At 35.9% G+C, this 25,074-nt stretch overlaps 1 protein-coding gene across 2 annotated transcripts in view; it reads right to left on the bottom strand.

The window, feature by feature from the left end:
* MED13L (mediator complex subunit 13L) overlaps positions 1-25,074 on the bottom strand; it is a 283,774-nt gene that overhangs the window by 134,294 nt on the left and 124,406 nt on the right. For both annotated transcript variants that reach the window (XM_040251636.1, XM_040251637.1), the window contains exon 3: positions 4,218-4,302. In XM_040251636.1, coding sequence (XP_040107570.1) covers positions 4,218-4,302 — 85 coding nt within the window. The remainder of the gene's footprint in view (positions 1-4,217; positions 4,303-25,074) is intronic.

The following is a 25,074-nucleotide window of genomic DNA, read 5'->3' as shown; positions in this document are numbered from 1 at the left end:
AATGAGTAAATGAAAGATATTTTAAGTCAAATTACCTTAGAATTTAAAATCTAAAGGGTTCCCTGGTGGTCTAGTGCTTAGGATTTAGTACTTTCACTATTGTGGCCTGGATTCAATCCCTGGTAGGGTAAATGAGATCTCACAGACTGTGCAGCACAGCCCAACAAATCAAAGAAAAAATTAAGAAAATCTCTACACAGTATTAAAATTAAATGTTTTAATTTTAAGTATTTTAAAATTTAATTTTAAGTATTAAAATTAAGAAAATCTCTACGCAGTATCACTGTAGTATTATCTAAGCACTGATCAACAGCAACAAGGAATGAACTGATCTTACTCTATGTGAAGTTTACAATGGGACCTTAATTTTTGTAATGAAATTATGTTTTATGCATCACTGCAGTGACCCTTCATTCTGTACACACTAGCAACCATAAAGAAAATCCATTTATATGACTACTGCTAAGCTGTGAGAGCTTCTCAAAATAGTTAATGGAATTACTTTTTAATTAAACAGTTTTGTATCCTAAAAAAATTAACAGAAGAAATAAATTGTAGGAGCTTTGTTAAAATGCAAACTGAAGGGAAAAAATGGTTCAGGAAGCACAAGTACCCTTCAAGGATACATTCTTTGATGATGCATTTCAATAATCTCAGTTTTGGCCCTCATGCTAGAAACTCTAAATATACTCAACCTGGGAAACAGGTCAATCTTATCTCAATAGAAATGGAGAGACAATCTCATCAAACCAGAAAGTCAATCTTATCTAAACAGAAATGGAGCCCTGGTGGTCTAGTGGCTAGGACTCCATGTTCCCAATGCAGGGGGCCAGGGTTCAACCCAGATGCAGCAACTAAAGAGTTTTGCATGCCTGCCGCAAAGACTTGGCACAGCCAAATAACTACTAAAAAAAAAAAAAAAAAAGACGTAACAGAAAATTGTTCAGAATAAGATAGTAAACTGTATTTTAACAAATTTAGGTTGTAAAGAGATAAGTAAGTTACAGCAAGTGGTCTAAGCTATGAGAAGAACAAAAGGGCAAGTATGTATTGGCCAACCTAGCTTCTGTTGACAATGAATAAAGACAGCTAAAAACAACCATGCAAAATGCTTCCCTGTCTCATGAGTAGGGTAATTTTCATTCACAGAGCACAGTAAAAGTTTGATGAAAAGAGAACACTATTTTAAAGGACAAAAGACTATTACAAATTTTCAAAAGACTCTCAAGTCATCCATTCTAATAGTAGGAAGGGAGCCAAACAGCATAATTATTCATTATTTTCTCTAAGAAACACTGTTTTCTTTGCTTCAAAATAAAATTATATTAGGATCCAAATCAAAATATGCCAAATAATACTTTATGGGGAAAAGGAGTTAATAATTATTGAAAACAGGTCAAGTATTAAGTGGAAGGCATCATATACATTATCTAACAAAAAGTCAAAATGCATAGTTCCGTTCAGTCACTCAGTTGTGTCCGACTCTGAGACCCCATGAACTACAGCACGCAATTCTTTGCATGCAACTCTTTGCGACCCCATGAATTCAGCACATGGCCTCCCTGTCCATCACCAACTCCCAGAGTTCACTCAGACTCATGTCCATCGAGTCGGTGATGCCATCCAGGCATCTCATCCTCTGTCGTCCCCTTCTCCTCCTGCCCCCAATCCCTCCCAGCATCAGAGTCTTTTCCAATGAGTCAACTCTTCACACGAGGTGGCCAAAGTACTGGAGTTTCATCCTCAATTTAAAGGGCATTAACTAAGACTTAAGAGAGGTCAAGGCAACTGTCCAAGACCCTGAAACCAAACCAAGATCTAACCCAAAGTTTTTCAGAACTCAAGCTTTATTACATGTCATACTGCATATGACACAATTAACTTTCTTATAAAATAAGGAAGTTATTTCAAACTGACCTAGACAACATTTTCTAAGCAGTTATATTGTAGCACTATTACCCTAAATAATAGCTGGGATAAAAAACAAAGGTACTAAAATACCCTTTCAGTTTTGATCACCTAAAAGAACTATATATAAACTCAGAGAAAGAAATAAAAAAGTTTTTCCCATAGAAATTCTTAAATAGCCCATTCTTTCTCTCCTCTCTCTCCCCTTAAAACACCATCCAGAGCCTGGGACATACTCTTATGCGGAAGTAAGGAGGTGCTCAAACAATGATGAGGACAGGTCAAAAAACCACAGGAGCTATCATGAAGGGACTTCCCCCAGCCAAATCCAGAAGAACTTACACATCAAATTAAATGATAGTAATAAACTATAATTCATTGAATAACCAGGAACCCCTTTTTTCCAAAATTATAAAGATAAAAAGATTAAGTGAGGCAGATAGATGCATAAATCTATGGAAGAAACTGAAAACCTTTTCCTTACAAAAGAATGCCAACTAAATAAAATAGAAGGAATGGTACATTTGAAAATTAACATCACAGTCACATAGAAAATGATATACAAGAACCACCAATAGAAGCTTAAACAAGTGATTTAGATTTTGATAACAAACAGGAACATTACACAGTTGTATTTGATCACACGAAATGCTGGGATGGATGACTCACAAGCTGGAATCAAGACTGACGGGATATATATCAACAACTTCAGATATGCACATGATACCATTTTAATAGCAGAAAGTTAAGAGAAACTAAAGAGCCTCTTGATGGACGGTGAAACAGGAGAGTGAAAAAGATGGCTTAAAACTCAAGATTAAAAAACAAAGATCATGGAATCTGGTCCTATCACTTCATGGCAAATGGACAGGGAAAAAGAGGAAACGGGTCAGATTTCATTTTCTTGGGCTCAGAAATCACTGCAGACAATGACTGTAGCCACGAAATTAAAAGACTCTTGTTCCTTGGAAGAATAGCTAAGACAAACCTAGACAGTATATTAAAAAGCAGAGACATCATTTTGCCAACAAAGATCTGAATAGTCCAAGCTGTGGTTTTTCCAGTAGTCATGTATGGCTATGAGAGCTGGACCACAAAGAAGGCTGAGTACCAAAGAATTGATGTTTTCAAACTGTGGTGCTGGAGAAGGCTCTTGAGGGTCCCCTGGACTGCAAGGAGATCCAACCAGTCAAACCTAAAGGAAATCAACCCTGAATATTCACTGGAAGGAATGGTGCTGAAGCTGAAACTCCAATACTTTGGCCACCTGATACGAAGAACCAACTCACTAGAAATGAACATGACAGTGGGAAAGATTGAGGGCAATGGGAGAAGGGGGCAACAGGATGAGATGTCTGGATGGCATCACTGACTTGATGGACATGAGTCTGAGCAAACTCAAGGAAACAGTGAAGGACAGAGAATCCTGGCATGCTTTCAGGGGGTTGCAAATAGTTGGACACAACTCAGCAACTGAACAACAACATTGGATCTGGCCACAAATTATTTATTAATTTCAAAGACAGAAATAAGGATCATAGTTAACAAATCCTTTTCTATGGAGTCACTACTGAAAAAGTATACAGTAAATCTAATCATGAGGAAAATATCTCAAATTGAGAGACGTTATAAAAAACATATGGCCTGAATCCATCCAAATGTCAATGATGACCCCAAGGGAAAAAAAAAGGAAAAGTTAAGGAACCCTTCCAGATTTTAAAATGACATCAGAACTAAATATAATGCATGATTAAGGGCTAATCTTGCGGGGGGCGGTGCACGGGAGAGAGGTTAAACTAAAAAGAACATAACTGGGACAGATGATAACAGCTGAGTTGAACTACAGATTAGATAATGTTATTTTATCAATGTTATATTTCCTATGGGCTTACATGAGAGGATGTCCTTGTCCTTAGGAAATGTATGCCTAAATACTTCAGAGTTATAAAAAATGAATCTCAACTGTGTAAATGACGTTTCCGGGAACAAATCTGAATGCACTCATGTGTACACACAACACACTGAGTGCAAAGTTGGGGGTGGGTGAGAGGGTGAGGGGTCACACGAAATCTAAAGCAGACTGGGCAAAAGAGCGACTGTCAGTGAATCTATGTAAAAGGATATATGGAGTTCTTTGGGCTACTTCTAAAAATTCCATAAGTCTGAAATTACTCAATATAAAAAAAAAAGTTTATATAAAATTTCATAAAGCTGTGTGTGAAAATGGTTTGAGAGCTACAGGAAGCCTTCTGAGCACCTAGCATCATACTAGGGTGTCAAAACCACCACGCTGCCGCTCCTTCTCTTACCTTTCTAACAGATTGTGGATCGCTTTGAAGAGCAGCGTCCGACATTCATAGGAAAGGCCATTTTCCCAGAGTCCTTCTTCCACAACTGAAAACAAAACAAAACAAAGCAAAACAAAAAAATGAACCAGTAAGCAGGGCATCCAAATAAAAACAAAAGAAACTTTAAAAATATTTTTCTAAAGCAAAGTTAATGAGTTAATTTAAATAGATGAACTTACACTGAAACAGAAAATAAGTTTGATCCTTGCCCAAAGTCATAAAATACTTAGGTACAGAGGGAATAATGTCTCAATTTTAAAGTTACTGAAACATGGGCATGGCACATCCCCCTCACACAAAGGTCTTACCAACCTACCTCTGCAAAGTCTGAAACCATCCAAAAATCTCAAATTACTTTTTCTACCTAATAGTGTCACAAAGATTAATTTTATTAAGGTTCTACTTAAAGTAACAAAATGGCACAGATTAATACAAGGGTAATCGTGTATTTTCAGAGAGAAAACCAAAAAAGAAAATCCAGAAAAAAAGGGGACATTACACAAATTTCTCTAAATGTTTTGAAAGCAGTTATCTGAATAGGATTTTTAAAACATGGTTTTAGGGAGAATGTCAGAAAATTAAATCTTAATATAACATCAAATTCATTTCCCTGAACTCATAATTTCATTAATGTTAACATTTGGCGAAGTGTTAATATTTGTTTACCATTTGCCTTTGAAGTACGCTGCAGCATCACTTAAAGGAACCGCAAGGAACTTTAACACCAGAGAACCCAACAGACCAACAATACACCTCCTGCATTCCTAACATTCTTTTCATATGTAAAAACTATAAAGTGCCTGAGAGAAGACAGCTAATTTTCTTCTAAATTATATTAGTTCATTTCAACACAGCAAAATATTCAAAGGATGCAGGCAACATTTGCAGATGAAAATTTTCCTCTCCCTTTTTAACATGCTGTCTTGACAAAAGTACTCACCGGAGAAAATTTTAACAGAGAATTAAAACACATGTTAAATCCAAAATGCACTTTTCATACATTTACCGCACCAACTAACTTTCAAATTGCATATCCTCATTCTCCAATTAGAGAGAATTTGAAAAAGTATACTTACATTTAGGGGTTTTCTCTATAGGACTTTTTAAAAAATGATAAAACTGGATAAATATTTCTTTTCTTGGGGTGTCAGATAATTTTTTTATCTTCCTATGTGGCCAATCATGACCTACCAAATTTTTCCAAATTAACCTCTGTCAAGAGACATTTTATATTATTTGTAACTAGATAAATAGAAATAAAAGTACAGCAAATAAACATTCCTGCTAGCAACAGACTATCTCTGCTCAGGACAAAACATCCAAATGTTTTCTACAATCCTGTATAGGCATCATGAATCTCTACTTACACACATTTATCTTTGGGGTTGAGCTTTTCTGAATGAGAAAGCAAGCTAACATATTTCAATGAAAGGAATATCCCATATTAATTTGCTCTTATTTCCTAACATAAGCTAAAAATTCCTAAAATTTAATAACAAAGTCCAGCTCTTCTGAATTACCCTTCAAAGCAGTCACTGGTTTCAGCTTTTTCTATACATTAGTCTTTTGTGCCATAAAGAGTGTTGATGATGCAGTATTTATGAAAAAAGTATCCCATTCGTCTTTCCAAGGTTTTCTTCCAAGTTGGTAGCACCTATTCTGCACATTAAAAACACGGGAACTTTTATAATTAAAACCTTCACACGTACTTCAGTGTAGAATAATAGGCCTCAAATAAATTCCAACACCAAATTATCAACAGTGTCATTTGCTTCAACCACACTGCTTTCCTTTTTCTCTTTCTTTTTTCCTTGATATATTTTTGAAGCACACCTCACTCCAAAGTACTTCAGTATATATAAAATTTGAATCCAAACAAGGTCTACAGTTGCCTGTCAAGTTGTATCTCTTAAGACTCCTTAATCTCAATATCTCATCTCCTTTTTTCAAACATGGCATTTATTTATTGAAGAAACCAGGTTAGTTGTTTTATAGAATACCTTGCATTCACATCTGATTGTTTCTTCATGATATTCTTTAATGTTGGCACTACTTTGATCTTAACAGAAGATGTCAAAAGAAAGCTCTCAGACAAGCAGAGCTCTATTTCTTCCTCAAGAGATCCTCAAATACTTTGTTAACTGAAATGTGGAAGGGTTATAGCTGTCTGGTCATGCACTGTGCATTACTAAACAAGTTTTAGCATGCACAAGTAATGCCAACTACATCACTGTCTTATGATACCATTATGATCTTATCCTGATTTCAAGAATGTTTAAAATAGGCCTTAGAAATTCTTTTTTGAAAAAAATCTTAAAACAGCAATTACAACACACCTACACCTAACATCATACTGTTAACACACTGAATATTTTTCCTAATATCAAAAACAAAGCAAGGCTGTCTGCTCTGATCAGTCTTATTCCACTTTACAGTGGAGGTCTCAGCCAGTACAAGAAAGTAAGTACCAGGCATACTAATTGGAATAGAAGAAATGATCTTTATACAGATGACATGACTATTAGAAAATCCTAGAGGATCAACAAAGAAGAGCTACTAGAACCAGAACTGAGTTTAAGTTAGTTAAGGTCAACAGACACAAAATAATCATATTTCTATACAATACAATGAATAATTAGAAATTTTTAACAATTTGAGTACTATTTACAATAGCACCAAAGCCCATGAAATTCTTAGGTATAAATCTTATAATTGGGAGACTAACACTACCTAACTTCCAGGTTAACTATAAAGCTAGAATAAACAAGACAATATGGTACTACAGAGAGGACAGATATAGAGATCAACAGAACAGAAAACAAAGTCCAGATATAGACCCACAAATATACAGTCAACTGATTTTCAACACAGCTTGCAAAGGTAGTTCCGTGGAGAAAACAGTCTTCAACAGATGATGCTAGGATTAATGAATAGCCCTATGCAAAAAAATTGAGCCTCAAACCCTACCTCACACCATATAGAAAACCTCAAAATGGATCATAAAACAAAATGCAAAACCTAAAACTATAAAACTGTGAAAATATAGGAGAAACCTTTTATAAGTTAGATTAATCAAAGACTTCAAAGCTGACACCAAAAGCATGATTCATAAATAAAAATTGTTAAACAGAGCTTCATAATAATAACTTAGCTCTTTAAAAAGCACAGAGAGTTACAGTAAGCTATAGAAAAGAAAAGCCACAGATGGAGGGAAAACAATTACAAATCACGTATCTGTCAAGGACATGTACTCAGAAAATGCTGTTCTTGAAAAAAAAAAATCTCAACACAATTTTTTTAAAAAAATTTTAGAGAATCGAGAAAAATTTGGACACTTCACCAAAAAAGATATATGAATGGCAAATAAAAACATGAAAATATGCTCAAAATATCATTGGTCATTCGGAAATGCAAATTAAAATCACAGTAAGATATCACCCATTAAAATGGCTTGAAAGAAAAACTGAAAATCCTAAGTGCTAGTGAGCATATAGGTAACTGCTGCTAAGTCGCTTCAGTTGTGTCCAATTCTGTGCGACCCCATAGACAGCAGCCCACCAGGCTCCCCCATCCCTGGGATTCTCTAGGCAAGAACACTGGAGTGGGTTGCCATACTGCCCTATACTGCTAATGGAAATGCAATTATTAGTAAAGTCACTTTGGAAAAGCTGACTGGCAATTTTTCAAAAGTTAAACATACGCTTTATATACAGCTTAGCAATATCCCTCCTGAGTATATATTCAAGTGGAATAAGAACTTAGGTTCACATGAAAAACTGTAGCCATTTTTTTTTTTTGCCCTCATAGTTGACAAAAACTAGAAACTACCCAAATGTCTCTCAACTGGGGAATGGTCAAACAGTGGAAAATCCATACGCCGAGATACCACTCAGAAATAAAATGAACTACTGATACACTTAAAACATGAACGAATGTCATTAAAGTGTTAGTCACTCAGTTGTGTCTGACTCTTTGTGACCCCATGGACTATAGCCCACCAGGCTCTTCTGTCCATGGAATTCTTCAGGCAAGAATACTGGAGTGGGTTGCCATTTCCTACTCCAACTGATCACCTAAAACATGAATGAATGTCATTAGGCTAAATGGAGAAAGTCACACTTAAAAGGCCACCTGCCTTTCACTGTATGACATTCTTGCAAAGGCAAACTTGAGGTAACATGAACTGCTTGGTGGTTTCCAGGGATGGGGGTGGTGGGAGGAGGGCTCATAACATAAGGGTATGAGAAAGCGGGGCAAGGGGCATGGAGGTTGGGTTGGGGGTGCTTCTGGAATATGCTTATATTGATTTTTTTTTAATTTATTATTTTTTAAAATTTTACTTTACAATACTGTATTGGTCTTGCCATACATTGACATGAATCCACCACGGGTATACATGAGTTGATTTTTAAAATACATTTTTAGTGTTGAAATGAGAACAGAGTGTGAATTAAAAGAACTCTTACTCTAAATATATATTCTAAACATAATTTTTATTCAAAGGATTGTGTCTATTTGATTAACCTAAATTATTAAGAGCAAAAAACAGTTGTAAACAAAAAGAGACCACAGACCCAACCACAGTGGTCCTCCCAAACAACATAATATACTATTATTTATAGTATATACTCTATGTTAATCACTATAAATAATACAAAGAGAGAGTCTCTTTCCTGGCTCAGTCCATAAAGACTCTGCCTGCAACGCAGGAGACTTGGGTTTGATTCCTGGGTCGTTTAGATCCTCTAGAGAAGGAAATGGCAACCCATTCCAGCATTGTTGCCTGGAAAATCCCATGGACAGAGGAGCCTGGCCGGCTACAGTTCGTGGGGAAGCAAGAGACAGACACAACTTAGCAACTAATCCACCATCATACCAAGAGAAGAAAATAATTCAGAAAGATGCTTTGCTTTTTAAATATTAAAAATCTGAAAAAGTATCTTTATTAATATTATTAATTAAATTCTCATGTCTCCCTCATACAGTATAACGAAGTTTAGGAACCAATGTAATAAACCAACAGGGAAGAAAGTAGTAACCTGAAGTAAAACAGATCCCTCCACATTAAGCTCTTGTTTAAGAAAAGTATACTAAAGCTGAAACAGTAATAGAAAATTATGAATTATCCTGTAAGTTAACCAGTAAATTTTTAAATATGTCAGCAGAGGTAATTAAAAAGGATACAGTGTTTGAACTTCATATAAACATTTAAGTTTCATAAGTCATATGATTTATTACAGATTTCAAAGCAGCCAATAATTTACTGGAAGTCAACAACTGTGATCAAAGATTAACCACTGTAATAAAAACCATCAATATAAGCTATGGATTTAAGGATAATGCATTAATATGCTAACCCTTTTAATTTACTATTTATATATAGCCAATAAACTTGTAGAAAGGAACATTAAGTCAGAACATACTTTATTTCTATCAATTTCACATACAGAATTTTCAGAAATACAAGGGTGATGTACATTTGATGTATATTTCAATCAATCTCTAAAATTCCAAAAGAAGCAAAATCTAGAATGACATTTTTGGAGTCTGGTAATAGATATCTGGCCAATAATCACTGGCCAACCGTTCTTGGCTATAAATCAGGAATGCTCTCAAAAATCAAACAGACTTTGAAAACCACTGTGAGGCAAAATTACTTTAAATACTTTTCAAATCTGCTATTGAATGCTGAAAGTCTTTTCTTTGAAAACACTAATAGGAAAGCAAAATAACTTAAACAGTCAAGGTTAGCTTTCTATTCAGAAAACAATCTTTCTCATTTAATGAGGCTTCATATACCAAGTCTGAACCAAGCACTATATCACTACATACAAATGTAGGGGAAGGGGTTCCTCTTTTCACAACACTTTGAGACAGAGTAAAAGGACACACAGCATTCATTTTTCTCACTCAATACCTGACTTCTTCCCATCACTGCAAACTGCTTATTTCATGAACTCTGGTTGGGAACAAGGATGGTCAGTCACCCCTAACAGGAGATGAAAATGCTGATTCTTCTACAAGTGGGACAAGGATCCATAAGCTAAATGCTAGATGCTCCTACATCATAATTTTGACCCTAGATCTTGGGACACAAAAGGGAGTGGATAGAGAGAACTTTCTGTCAGCACTAAAAACAGAGGCTGCAAGATTAAGTTTCCTGAGGTACTGTAGCATCAAGGGCTTGGTGGTGATAACACAGTTTTCTCAGACCACGTCTGCAGCACTGATCCTAAAAGACAATACTCAATATTCTCTTATCCAACTCCTCTTCTTAGTGTGCAGCTAAAAACACTGATCAATATACTTTATTCTAATCTCCATTTGAGAAAACTAAGGCTTAAAAAATAAACTTCCTGATGGTCACATAATAAATTCAAAAATCTGGAGTTAAATGTTATCTATACTCAACAGGACTTCCCTGGTGGCTCAGACGGTAAAGCGTCTGCCTACAGTGCAGGAGACTCGGATTCAATCCCTGGGTCGGGAAGATCGCCTGGAGAAGGAAATGGCACCCCACTCCAGTATTCTTGCCTGGAAAATCTCATGGACGGAGAAGCCTGGTAGGCTACAGGCCATGGGGTCACAAAGAGTAGGACACGACTGAGCGACTTCACTTTCACACTCAACAGCTAATGGGATCAAATCATTTTGTATCTACTTTTATAAACAATAAAGTATAAAACTTATTCCATTAATTAAACTCCTGAGGGGAAGCAATTTATTTTCATGACTGCACTGACTAGGACATTTCAGATATTCATAAATCTATTTTAAATTGACTTGTTATTATGTGTGTACACATCTTTCAAATTTCATTGGAATTCGTCTCAATGTAAAATCTCCTTACATCTAACAAAGAGGATTAGCAGCAAAGATGGGATTCAAATCCAAGTTTTCTTACTAATGCCCAATGCTCTTTCTACTATTACACCATACTTCTCCATAAGTTTTCTTTTGTTAAACTGCCCCACCCCAGCTCTTATTCTCATGCCAAATAGAAAGGCAAACTTCACACTTAAATTTCCCCTTGGATTCACAATTTGCACCTTAAATTAATGTTTTCTAAATAACTGGAAAGTAACCTTTTCAAAGGTTAAGCAAAACTGAAAGTGCTTCTGCAATCTATTTGTACAGGTCCATGATAAAGTCAAAGAAAATCACAGAACAGATTTTTTAAACTAATATATCTGACACACCCTTCACCCAAGGTAAAATTTAAACCAATACTTCATTTACTTTATATTGTGATTTTCCAAATAATAATCTTTTTTTGAGGGGGGAGGGGCTGGCAGATGGAGGAGTTAAAAAGTAGCTAGTCTAGGTTAAGATGCTATAAATGACATGAGGTGCATTTACTACTTAATTCTCTATCTCCCTTCCAATTGGACTGAGAAGAAAAGCCAACTGCCAAGAAGTTTTTACAAGAAGGTAGGCAGATGCTAGGCCCTCTCCTTAAGAAACCTACAATCTCCCCAGGGCACACTGTCTTCATCTTAAAAAAAAAAAAGAAAGCCTTTCTAATTCTTTTGATCTTTCAAGTTTCAACTTAAAATGCTTATTAACTCCTTAAGAATATAAATTATCAAGAAGACTGTCTCTATAGAATACACTTACTCTATATAATGGAAATTATTTTCTAAAATTTTGTTAACAGTCTCAGGAAATAAAAGCAACAAAAGAAGTAAAATGAATGCACCAAAAATGACTGGCAAAACTCAGCCAAAATAAATTCCTAAATTAAAACACTCTTGATATTTCGTGGTCGATTAAAGCCAGACTGAACTGAAAAATAAAATTAAGTACAACCATAACTGCCTATTTACAAAGAAAAACAATTTTGGCACTAAAGTTATCTAACTTAAATTGCAAAAGCTGTAATCAGAATTTGTTCAAATGGCTGTTATTTAACCTTTTTTAATATAGTAATCCTCATAATCAAATATTTAAACTGTAAAACTATTATATAAATGTTTTCTTTTAGTGGAGAGACAGTGTTTTAGAAGCAAAAATTTAAATAGCAGTAATTACTGCTTAGCTCACAAATAACTTTTTAAAATCATCACAAATTGTACTACAAATTCTTTCAACTTTGCTAAACATGGTTCCTTGCAGAATTAATAAGCTTCTTTGAAAGAAAAATCATATAAAACGTTCAGGGGGAAAAAAGTCAATATGGCAAAATATCAAAGCAGCATATACTTCAGTGATTTTGTGTTTCCCAGCAGAGATCATGGAAAGATATGTCTTCCAATTCGACAAATGAAACTGACATACTTTACTTGAAGGGGGAAAAAAGGGAGGAGGGAGAATGAAATAGGGTAAGGGAGGAGCATAAAAATTGTGAAACCTTCAAGAAATTCAAGCTCATGCTTTTAGAATTCAGGTCACCCTGCCTTACACAGTTTAAAAGTAGAATTACTTTCAAAGAATACATATTTCCTCAGAGCTATGATACATATTTCCTTTTAATGTATCATATTGCAGCAACAGCTGAAATGAACGTCTAGACATCAAAAACACTTCTTACTCCCACCTACTGCTTTTTTACCTCAGGCATCAAAACTAATGAAACCTATTATCCAGAACATTGAGTTCAGTAACCACATTGGCCACTGCAAATACTGGAGGGGGGAGGGGCACTTTCCAGGGATGGCACTCCCAATTCAGCCATTAAAATTACTGAAAATCAAATTGTGCACCAAACTCCAGAAATACAAACAGATTAAAGCAAGGCACATGAAACAAGAAGATTATTTCCCAGTTAGATTTCAGAGGCAAAATGATAAAGATAATGCAGCTCTGAATCCAGGATTTATAATTTTCCCACCGCCTTTGTGGTCAAACCTTTATCTGCAATATGTAAAGCCCACTAGGATTTTTTTGTTTGTTTTTTTCTTTTTTTAAATTAAATCTACTACCTAGGAATTATGCTTAGCAAACATAATAACATTTATCAATTTATACAGTTGCAATAAATATTTTCAAGATAAATATATGGAGATTTTTTGACGTATCTGCTGTTTCTTTTTCTAAATTGAGGTATAGCTGATTTACAGTGTCTTCTTAAAACTGACATAAAAAAACTGAGTAACAAAGTAGCATAATGCTACATTAACTCTGAAATATAGCACAATACCCATAAAAAATCCAATTACATACAACACTATTGATTGATCACAGTTATGCTGCCATCGATTGCCTTGTAAAATCTATATTTGAAGTCATTAATAACTAAATGGACTGACTTATTACTTATATAAAATTCAACCCACCTAGGGCTCTGATTTCCCTGAATTGTTCATGGATGTCGAATACTTGCTATCACTTAACAAATATATGTTGAAATGAATTTTAACTTTCCCAATGTCAATTAATCAATCAAATAAGAATTTGAGATATAAGGTATATATCAAAATACTCCATTTGTTTCGACCTATTTGCCACTTTACATGATGACGAACATTGACAATATTCATCAGACAGAAGCACAGCTGTAATTCAAAATTTTAACAGTATAATGTCTAACGAAGGAATCTCTAACAGCATGAGTTCTCTGCCAGTTGCAGGATAACCAGAATTTTAATGACGGTTTCTACACACCACTGAAGCAATTGAGACATGACCTAAGTTAGCATTTCAATGGATCACAGGACTCCATGTAAAGCCACTAAACTTTAAATTGAACTAAATTTCTAGATAAATTGAATAAGACCTTCAAAAGACAACTGCTACAGAAAACAGGCTGCCGTGCTACTTTAATAGCTACACAACGAAAAAAAGTCTTGCACAATGGCTGTTACTGACTTCGAAGAACTAAACTTGCCCCCATTTTTACTCTTTTCAAAGATTTTTAAGTAATTATTAATTTTTATCCTTTCAAGCTATTAATATTCTCTTAATTTTATAATACACATAAACAAACAAAGGCCTAGAGGCACAGCCACTGAAATTAACAATTATCTTTGATGCTAGAATAATTATTATTTTCTTTTTTACCTCTTTGTGTATATTAGCGATTTTCTTTAATGAACATGTTACTTTTAAAAAGAGACATCATATCCGAAATAGATTTTTTAAATGTCTACTGTTGTTTATTAAAGAGCCGTATATTAAGAAAAGAAAGAAGCTACATGCTATTAATTACAAGAAAGGTAACATCCTCAGGACAGGAAACACAAGATAAATTAAATTTTGAAAAAGGAAAACCAGACATATGATTCAGTTAGAATATACATTTAATCCATCAATACTGCAAAACGAACATTTTATAAACTTTCTCTAAGACAATGACTTTAATCAAGATGACTCAACTACTGATTTCAACACTGGCAAAACTGAGCAGTTAAAATTAAAAATATTTCCTTCCACTCTTCAGAAACAACCTGATTTGAAACACAGATACACACACACACACTAGACGGCACGAGCGCGCACACCTCCACACACACACACCCACACACACACACCAGACTGCTACTAAAATTTTTAACAGAGCAAGTCTCCAAATTGCCTTTTACACTAAAGCTCAAACAGTTGTCTGTCACTGCTATTACAGTGAGTAATCCTTGCAGCTGTAAGTGTTTGAAAGGCAGCTGTCTCATTGGCATTCTCTCCCCACCCCCACTCATCCAGCATTTCTGTTCTTGCTACAATAATCTTAAAGAGCATTTTACAGGAGGCTTAGCCCTGGCTGAGGGCACTCTACGGCGTGACCGAGAGAACATGGAAACACGATTCATTAGACACGCCTGGAGTGATAACAATGGTGCTGCTTCTTGCTGCCTTTCATTTCGTACATCAGGCTGAGACTAATGCATTCTCACTACACAACAAGCACATTTATAGACAGGAAAAAACTGTAATCACCTTTGATTAAGAGACAGCATATTTTTCCTATATGAGCCGCCAGCCATACTGACAGAGTAATTATTTTTTAACTGACAGGTTAAAATAGCAAATGTAGCAAAAATAACATCTGCCCAAAAGAGACAGAGATGACTACTATAAAGACTTCATACACAAAGGTTTCTTAGACCAGGCTCAGTGCCATATCCTTGAGAACCGACTGGTACCTGGGCTTATATTTAAGCTACACAGTCTATGAGAAATAGAACAGGCCCTTTAAGCAATCTCAAACTATACACCCAATTCTTTACAGGTAAAAATTACAGAATTTCGTTGGTCACTTTATCTGTAATTATTACTGACCTTCTTTCTACTTCTTTCACCACAGGACTACAAAATTCAACAGTATTATTAATCTTCTTCTCATTTTCCATTATACAAAATAATTTATCCTTTTACATAAAATGCTAGCCCAAAACAGAAAATCTGCTTTCTATCCAAACTGTAACAGCAAAGAAAGTGTAATTTTTATTAAAAACAGGGATATAGAATAATTATTTTCTATCACCCAGCATCCTCAATCACTGCACCCAATAAACATTTGAATTATACATATAAAAGAATATAAAAGACCTAATTTAAACTGAAAAAAGTCATAAACCACATTATATTGACAATATGTAAAGTCAATTTTCTTACAGGATTTCTTACTTCTTCACATATCCATACACTTGCAGTCTTTTGTGGGTTCATGCATATATGTTGCTCACTTATGGGGAGCTTGGTAGTTTATTTATTAGCCAGAAATTAAAAGATAATACATTAAACAAAAATATTGGAAAGTATCTTTTCAAGGTTAGCAGACTGCGTAATTAGCATTTTTTAAAAGATGTTTAGTCTCTCTTTTAAGCTTTCTATAATACACCTCTATTTTACACCAAGAATGTGCTACATAACTACCAAAACAATTTGTACATGTGAACATTTGCTAAAACATTAAAGAACCAAAAGTGAGCAAATAATTGAAAAGGTCTGGTTCACTAAACTTTTGAGTTCTAAAAACAGCTTTTTTTAAAAAAAAAAGGTTGTGTACAGCAAATGAGTTTTTGTAAAGCAGTAAAATGTTTAAGTAATGTTTAGCTGCTGGATTATAGGTTTGCTGACCGTGCCTCTACCACACCAAGCTAGAAACTAGGAAATATGCTGTTCATCTTTGATGTGTCTGTAAGAGGACCACTGAACTCTAACATGCATTTAAACACAGTATGCTTTGAAGAGAAGTCTGATATACATCTCAGTATATCAGAATTACATAAGTTTAAAAATTTTATCATCTGCAATAAAATAACATCTACTACAGAAGGTAACAATCATACAATTTCTACTCTACAGGTGCCCAAGTCTCGTCTCTCTTATTTTGGTCTCTCTTATTTAATTATTTTTTAAAAATCAGTATAAATGAATTCTTCCTTTAATAAATAACCTGCTGTTTTACATATAAATTTCCATTATATTAATCTGGCTCTTAGAAGGATCTCAAATCATTATTTTTCACTTTTAAAAGCAGGACCGTGTAAGTCTTTCCTGAAGTCTTCAAAGTTAGTTTATGCATTAAAAACAATTTTTAAACAACCTATTAGAAAGCATTAAAAGGGTCCCCAAAACTTTAAATTGAAACATATACAGAAAGATGTTGCCTTTTCCCAAAACTTTTAACAAACTTTTAAACAGTTTCCAACTCATAAGCAAAAAATTTATAGATGATCTAAGCACTCCAACAGAGCCAACATTCTACTTCATGAAGGTGTTTCAACACTACAAGATTCCTTTGCAGTAACAAGATTTAATTAGGAAAACTTGCAAGCGCTTTGGGAAATGAAGATCAGTTATTTACCCAGCGGTGTGAGTGAGTTCAATCCTATTTTCTTTCTAAACTTGGCCAGAATGGCATTTTGATTGGAGGGTGAGGCAAGCCCGTGATTTTGGATCGGGCACAATCTAGAGCTGGGAAGGGCTGAGTAGGTTCAGTAACACACGAGGCAGTGGTTTAGTCCCTGTGATCCTGGGAGGACACTGGCCCACGGAAAAGCCCCAACAAGTCTCTAGTCTTTTCCATCTCCACATTAAAAGTAGTACAGCTAGAGTTTTATACAGATATAAATAACAGAGTTCTGTTACCGAGGATCCATTTGAAAACATAAATAAGTACAAAGAGTTTGCAAAGAGGACAGAACTTGCAAACCACTGGAAAAGGAAACGGAGTAAACAGGACCAGAAACCCACAGAGGCTACTCTCCAGCACTACACTCTCCGGCACCTCAGCTTTCTTCACACTTCTCTGCACTCTTTTTGAGTGTTTCCAGCCCTCCAACTCCATGATTCTAAGGATGAGTGCTAGCATATGAGGAAGCCTGCCAAGACAAAGTGTGAGGGTTTCAAATACAGAGCAAAGTCCTACCCAAAATCACAAAACCCAGTATGCAACTCAACACTAAAGTTAGGCATTACTGGTTAACACACTATACAGGCTAGCCTTAGAATTTATCCACCAGTTAGGCTTTTCACAGGGCAGAAAAAAAGTATGTTTCTTTCAAATTATTAACTTATAGATGGCCTTTCTGCAAACACAGTATTAATATTTACTTTGTCAATTGGTGTTTGTCCATGATGAATCTCCTTTCCAGGTTTTAAAACCTGCTATTATAAAGTACAATTAAAAGTTACCATAATGAGCATTTATCACTGAAGGGAAAAGAAGAGAGTTTTGATAATGAAAAACAAACTCAAAAAGCTTCCGGAGTGCTGGTAAAATTTCCCAGGAGCTATATATTGGACGTCTTTGTAGAATAATTCATTTATTTTGAATGTAATTCTCTATCATAGCTCACAGTTTTAAAGTATGCATTCAACTATGCTCCTAAAACATAAATATATATATATGGAATAATATAAGATTAAAATTTAATTGCATATATACTATAATGACAACTTTTAAGAATGCATGTCCAAATATCTTAAAATGGAATAAAAAAACATAGTCATTGCTATAAATTTTAAATTTAAGTACACGCTTGCAGGCATGCTCAGTTGCATCCAACTCTTTGTGACCCCAACCAGGCTCCTCTGTTCATGGGATTTCCCAGGCAAGAAACAGTACTGGAGCGGGTTGCCATTTTCTACTCCAGGGGATCTTCCCAGGCCAGGATCCAACCCAAGTCTCTCATGTGTCCTACGGTGGCAGACAGATTCTTTACCACTGCGCCACCTGGGAAGCCCAAGTGCATGGATACGCTCCTTAAAATAAAAGTAAATATCTTAACTAAAGTATGCATATATTCAAAGGTAATATTCCTAAAGGGCTTAGCAAATCAATTATTTATCAGATAATGAAGAAAATAGCCTAAAAATAGAATGCAGTAAATACAAAACAGATATCATCTGGACAAAACATAAGCTAACACTTTGTTGGGCTTCCCAGGTGGCACTAGTGGTAAAGACCCCACCTGCCAACGCAGGAGACCTAAGAGAATGGGGTTCTATCCCTGGGTCACGAAGATCCCCTGGAGGAAGGCATGGCATAAACTCTGTGAAGTACGTATATTGCTGTTACATTTCCTGTACAATGCAGCTTCATCAAGAAGCAAAAACTTCTAAACCACTCTCATTGTTTTCACCCTTGGTATTCTAAGCCCATTTTTCGTGATAAAGCCAAGGTGATCTTTCCAAAACTTAAATCACACCATTGCATTCTTCTGTTTCAAGCTCTACTCCAATGGCTTCACATGACATTAATAATCTATTTAAGCTCATTACCACAGCCTACAAAGGTCCATCTGATCTCATCTCTAACTATCTCTTTCATCTCCCATGAGCTTACCAGTTTCAAGAGTACTGACTTTCTGTTTCTGCAACAAGTGAGCTTGGAGGTTTTTGCCCTTACTTTCCCCTGGGACTGCATGGCTGGCTGGGTTCAGATCTCAAATCTCAACCCAAAATGTCATTTCCTCCCAGAAGCTTTTTGCTAAATAACCCCCTTTCCTAAAGTATCCCTATCCTTTCCTAGTCACTCACTTTTTCACCATTTGCATTGTAACACATGATCATATGAAATTATTCATTCATTTACTGTCTTTTATCCACACAGAAAAACGCCACTTCCAAAATGCACAAGGGCAATGTCAATACTTGTGTACTTAAATGATATCATACACTGTGATCTCAAAAAAACCAAAACATTCAGAACTTCTCTGGCGGTACAGTGGATAAGAATCCGCCTGCTGATGCAGGAACACAGGTTCGATCCCCAGTCCGGGAAGATCCCACATGCTGCCAAGTAACTAAGTCCATGGGCCACAACTATTGAGACTGTGCCCTACAGCCCACAAGCCCCAACTTCTAAGCCTGCACACCCCAACTACTGAAGCTTGAGCACCGAGAACGTATGCTCTCCAACAAGCCACCACAATGAGAAGCCCTCACACTTCAACAAGAGTAGCCCCTGCTCACTTCAACTAGAAAAAGCCTACGCTAAGCAACAAAGAGCCACCCCAGCCTAAAGTAAACAAATAAATAAAATTATTTTAAAAATAAAAACATTCAAAGTGGAACAAAAGGCAACCCATCACCCAAAGACAATTTAATGTCACTCAGTTTTTCAGACAAGGGAATTATATACAATATGGTAGCATGGTATAGCATGAATCTAAGGTTTTTAACACCGTGCATAACAGACACTTCCATAGAACACTTATCTTTATTTCTACTGATGATTTAAGGCAAGTTGTACACATTCTCAGAGTTGTGATTTTATGCAGTTTCCATGGAAACCAAATAGGGTCATAATTAAAGCACAAAAACATTTCTAAAGAAACAAGTATAAATGAAAGATGTGATGCAAATAAGATCTTATATGAACCCATGATCATTAACAAGATCAGAATGACTAACGAGAAGGATTCTTGAGGGGAAAAATCAATTAAGTTAAATTAAAATGCTTTAAAATAATGGCAATAAACTATCACAATTTAAAGCAGTTCATGTAAGGATGTGAGCCTATACGTTTTTTGTGTTAAAATCAGATAACTCTAAGTTATAAAACTTCTATCGCAATAAGAAACATTTAGAAACAAAATTAACTCATCATCTTTCCTCAGTATAACTGATGCTAGTAATCAACTATAGATGGTTGCTATTAGTATTATTATTATTAATAAGAACTCATCACTATAAATTTATAATGTCCTCTAATTTCTGACAATCAGTCATATTCATCAAATTTAGAAAATAAAGTTACACATTTAGCAACCTTAAACTCACATTCTATGTTGTTATAACTATATATAACCATGCTACTTGTTTCAGTCTATAAGGTATGAGCCAAAAGTCTCTCTACAGTTATCTGAAGCCACATCTGTAAAGGCCACAGGAACTTTTTTTTTTGGGGGGGGGGGGGGAGACGAAGGAATGCAAAAATATTTTGGGGAGGGGGTATAAAAATACTGTATAATCCATTTCTATGTGAGTTTTGGCAATATTATATGGTTTTCTGAAGTTACCTTCAGTAGCATTATTCTCAACTTACCTCTGGCTTATTCATGGACGCCAAATTTTGTGATTCTCAAACAAAATTCTAACTAAATTTTTAAGTATAACTTAATCACTTTACCAATAGTAAATTCTCAATTTGAGAGATGATATTTAAAAGATTTCTTTTATCTATTTGAAGATAACTCAAATATTATAGTTTTAGCTAGTTATTGAAAATCCCATTTTCCGCAGAGATGTTTACAAATGAAGGTACACAGAGAAGAAACTGAAACACAATGGCTCTTTTAAATTGACTAGACAACTATTCACTGTTCACATTCATTTTGTATCTTGCAGTCTGGAAAAACTAAGGTTCCTTTTAACTTTCAATTAGTCATATGCTTTCCTGTTTAATTTTTTTCTCTGACCATTTTGCCCTTTTGAAGGTGAACTCAAATTAAGTCAAAAACATGTAATACACGACAGTAATTTGGAAGTGGATTTCTGCCTCCCAAAACCAGACATTATGCCTTGCCAAGGGAAAAACTGTATAAATAAGACTATTCACAAGATAGGAAGCATAAGTACATGCCCATTTACCTTCAGGGTAGTCACTGAAACTTCAAAGCACCATGAAAGGCAGCATCAATGCTTTTGTCTAAAAGATCTCAGAAAATGTAAGTGATCTTGGTTTCATAAATATCTAAGACTTTCCAGGAAACAAATAGGTTTCTTAAATTCACAAGAAACTGCCTAAACATCTCTTATTAGCAATGAAAGTCACAACCTCTTTCCTTGAAGGTGATCATACTTATATAGTTTAAGAAAAAAAAATTTGGGGGGCCACAATGGAATAACATAAAAATGTTTTACACTTGCTTTACTTTAGTTCAGGTTAAAAACAACTATTTTAAAAATAAAACTCCAGATTGTGCAGTTTCAATTTTCCACTGCTCATTTTCTATGACAATCTGACCAAGAATTTCCCTGGTGAGGAAAGAAGATGATATCTGAAACCTTATTTTCAGAAAAATATCTGATTACATATCCAGTTTTTTCTGAAAACACTAATGAAAAGGTAATGATATAATAAACTGAAAGCTGGTTTTAGAAATGAGCAAGTGAAGCTCATCTAAAGGCCAGAAAGGACTTTCTGGAAAGAATGATAAGCATCTTGGAATCTCACTACTCTCACACACTGAGCTCCAATCTGCAGCCATTTCCCTCTGAGCCAATGCACTTGATGGGTGTGATAACAGATGGATCACTATATCTGCCAACTTCCTGTGATGTACTGTATGGGGACTGATAATTTAGTGACTACAGAAGTCCTACAACAGACAATGCAAGCAATCCTGGCATTCGGTAAGTAGCTGCATACAGTCCTTTGACAGTCTGTAGGTGTTGAATATATGCAGATCATTGTACAATGTAAGCTCTCTGCAAGTATCTATGCCATCTTAAAAAAAGGAAGAAATTAAACACTGGGCAAGCTAAGAACTAAATAGAACAAACAGGAAAGAACAAATATACTTAAAGTAACAAAAAATATGAAAACCATATATTGCTCAAAAAGCTATTAGAGCCTCATGACCAGGTTAACCAGAAATATATGTATACACATTGTGGGCCTAATTTTCAGGTTTCACAACCAGAGTGATATTGAAGTTTGTGTGAAATAATTCCTTGCTGTAGGGGGCTGTCTTGTGCATTATCCCTGGTTAATGGATGCTTAGCATCATCCCTAGCCTCTACCCAGTAGATGGCAACAGCACCCTACCCTCCAGTGGTGACAACCAAAAATGTATCTAAACACCGCTAAATGTCCCCTGGGGGACAACACCACCACCACGTTGAAAAGACAGTCTAGAACTGCACTCTTTCAATTCTAATGTTTACTTTGGAGTGGAGGGAGAGAATATAAGGAAAGCGGAGTGTTTATTCATGGAAAGCATACACAAAATACTCAAACATAATCTATATAGTGTGGATCAGCTAAGCACATATTACTATGAAGAGGAAAGGCCAGCTAGAGATTTGGTGGCTAAATTGTTCACCAGGTTACGGAGGGAAATGAAAAGGCAGCTTCCATTAACAAGCATGAGAAGTGTATTCTCTCTGCAAAACAGGAAGAAAATCATAGCTCTGCTACAACACTATATAAAAATGATACTGACAGTACTTTTGTCACAAATTCTCCTCAAATAAATTCTTCATTATGTCAGGCACCGATTTACAGAATTGTCAACTTTAACAGATGCTCAGAGATGAAACTCTCCAGGTTTCACGTTCTGGTTAAAAAAGTCGTATCTGTGCATACACATATAAATATGTGTGCATGTATATAGTCAAAATCCAAGTGTAGACACATTTGAAAAACATGGGTATTGAATTCAGTATGACCATCTTATTTTACTTGCACATCTCTGGAACCTGCCAAACGTACTCAAGTTATTTGGGAGAGGATTAGTTTGTCATTTTTGCAGCACCTCTAAAGTAATGCTATTCTCTAAGTCTATAGCACAAAATTTCTTTTAAAATATTATTTTACGATACTACACAATATTAGCACCTATAATCAAATTAAGGATGCTATTTGCACAAGGAAATGCAGTTTTCTTTCTCATTTTCTGTCTGCCTACTGTTTCTGCAGTTTCACTACTGAGCAAAAAAGGAGGACTAAAAGCAGGGGTGGGGTGGAGGGATGATGAGAGGAACAGACTAACCAGGGGAAATGAACTCAACATTACTTACTACACAGTTGCAATTCTTTGATTAGGAATGAATTTTTGAAACTAGAGATTTTTGAAAATGATGAGTAAGCTGGATTTACTAATGATAATATTGTCACAAAAGGAAAACTCCTTGGTAATTTGAAAGGAGGACAGGAGTGAAGGGGCAACTTTTCCCTCAACAAGCAGAGGCCATTACCAATAAAGAACAAAACCAGATTGGTTTCTGGCAGGTCACTATGCAAGCAGTCTTTAGCTTCCAATTCTTGAAGGGCATCCATAAAACATAGCACTTTACCCTGGAACACTCACCCTGCCAGTCAGCACTGCCTGAAAGTCCAACCCTCGGCTTCCCTCTACAAATGCAAAGGCTCAATCTAAGAGTAGAAACAGGAATTCCTAACAATGTGGGAAATGCATAAGCATGGAGAAGCGCTTGATCCAGGATGACTACAGACCAAGCTGGTAGTGCAAATCACGCTCCGCTCAAAACTGGCTCCAAGACCATATGACCCTCAGATACAGACAGACAGGCCCTCAACACCACAGCTCACCCAGCCAGATACCATCTGTTCTCCAAAGATGGCTGACACAACATATTCCATCCTGTGCTGTGCTTAGTCACTCAGCCATGTTCAACTCTTTGCAACCCATGGACTGGTAGCCCACCAGGCTACTCTGTCCTTGGAGATGGTCCAGGCAAGAATACTGGAGTGGGTTGCCATGCCTTCCTCCAGGGGATCTTCCCAACCCAGGAATCGAACCCAGGTCTCCCACACTGTAGGTGGATTCTTTACCAGCTGAGCTGTTCTTCTTACATTGTGACACTGTCACTCTTCTCATCAAGTAATAGGGATTATGTCACCTCCCCTGAATCTAGATGACTCTCTGTGAGGGCCTCAACACACAAAATTTGGCCAGAGTGACACTATGCTAGTCTCCGGGTTCAAAGCTTCAAAAACTGGCAGTGTCCATGTCCTGCCTCTTGGCATGCTCATTTTTAGAATCCAACCACCTTGCTGTGTGTGGAAACCCAGTTCACATGGAGAAGCCACAGGTGGTTGTTCTGGCTATCTTGGCTGAAGTTCTAGCCAATAGCCAGCACCAGCCACTGACTATGTAAGTAAAGATATCCCCAAGAATATCAGGTCCTTGCCACAGAGTCACTTTCAGTCTTGGAGTCATACCAGGAGTCCTCAGACATCCCGGAGCACAACTAGTAGCCCCTATTATGTCTGGACTTCTGAGCCATAGAGTCAACGGGCATAAAAAAAATAGCTGGGTTGGGCTTTTTTGTATTTTTCTTTTTTTTTGGCCAGTAAATAATTTATCCAGTGCAATCAGTATCCTAGGCAGAGTAGATTCAGTACTTCATTCACAAAAACAAAGATCTTACAGTACTCACCCTAGTCTTGCTATGTAACACGATCTGGATGATTTATTGCTGGGTGACAAATCATTAAGGTAGCATACTGACAGTGAAAATATTAAATTTTAAAGATACTGATTTCATTACCAAGCACAATATAAACAAAGATTAGAGATTCAGTGAGATGAAAGGAAATTTGTAATTTACAGCATTACATATTAATATAGGACATTTTTATGAGAAATATTTTGATGTAATGGAACACTGGGATGGTATTCAGACAGATGAGTAAAGACACAGCCAGGCAATTCTAGCACCCAGCCATCCAGGTGTTCCAGTTCTC

The sequence above is a fragment of the Oryx dammah genome, unplaced genomic scaffold, assembly GCF_014754425.2.
Source record: "Oryx dammah isolate SB20612 unplaced genomic scaffold, SCBI_Odam_1.1 HiC_scaffold_12, whole genome shotgun sequence".
In the NCBI taxonomy this organism is placed as follows: Eukaryota; Metazoa; Chordata; class Mammalia; order Artiodactyla; family Bovidae; genus Oryx; species Oryx dammah.
The sequence above is the reverse complement of the archived record's forward strand: the minus strand, read 5'-3'. Positions and strand labels throughout refer to the sequence as shown.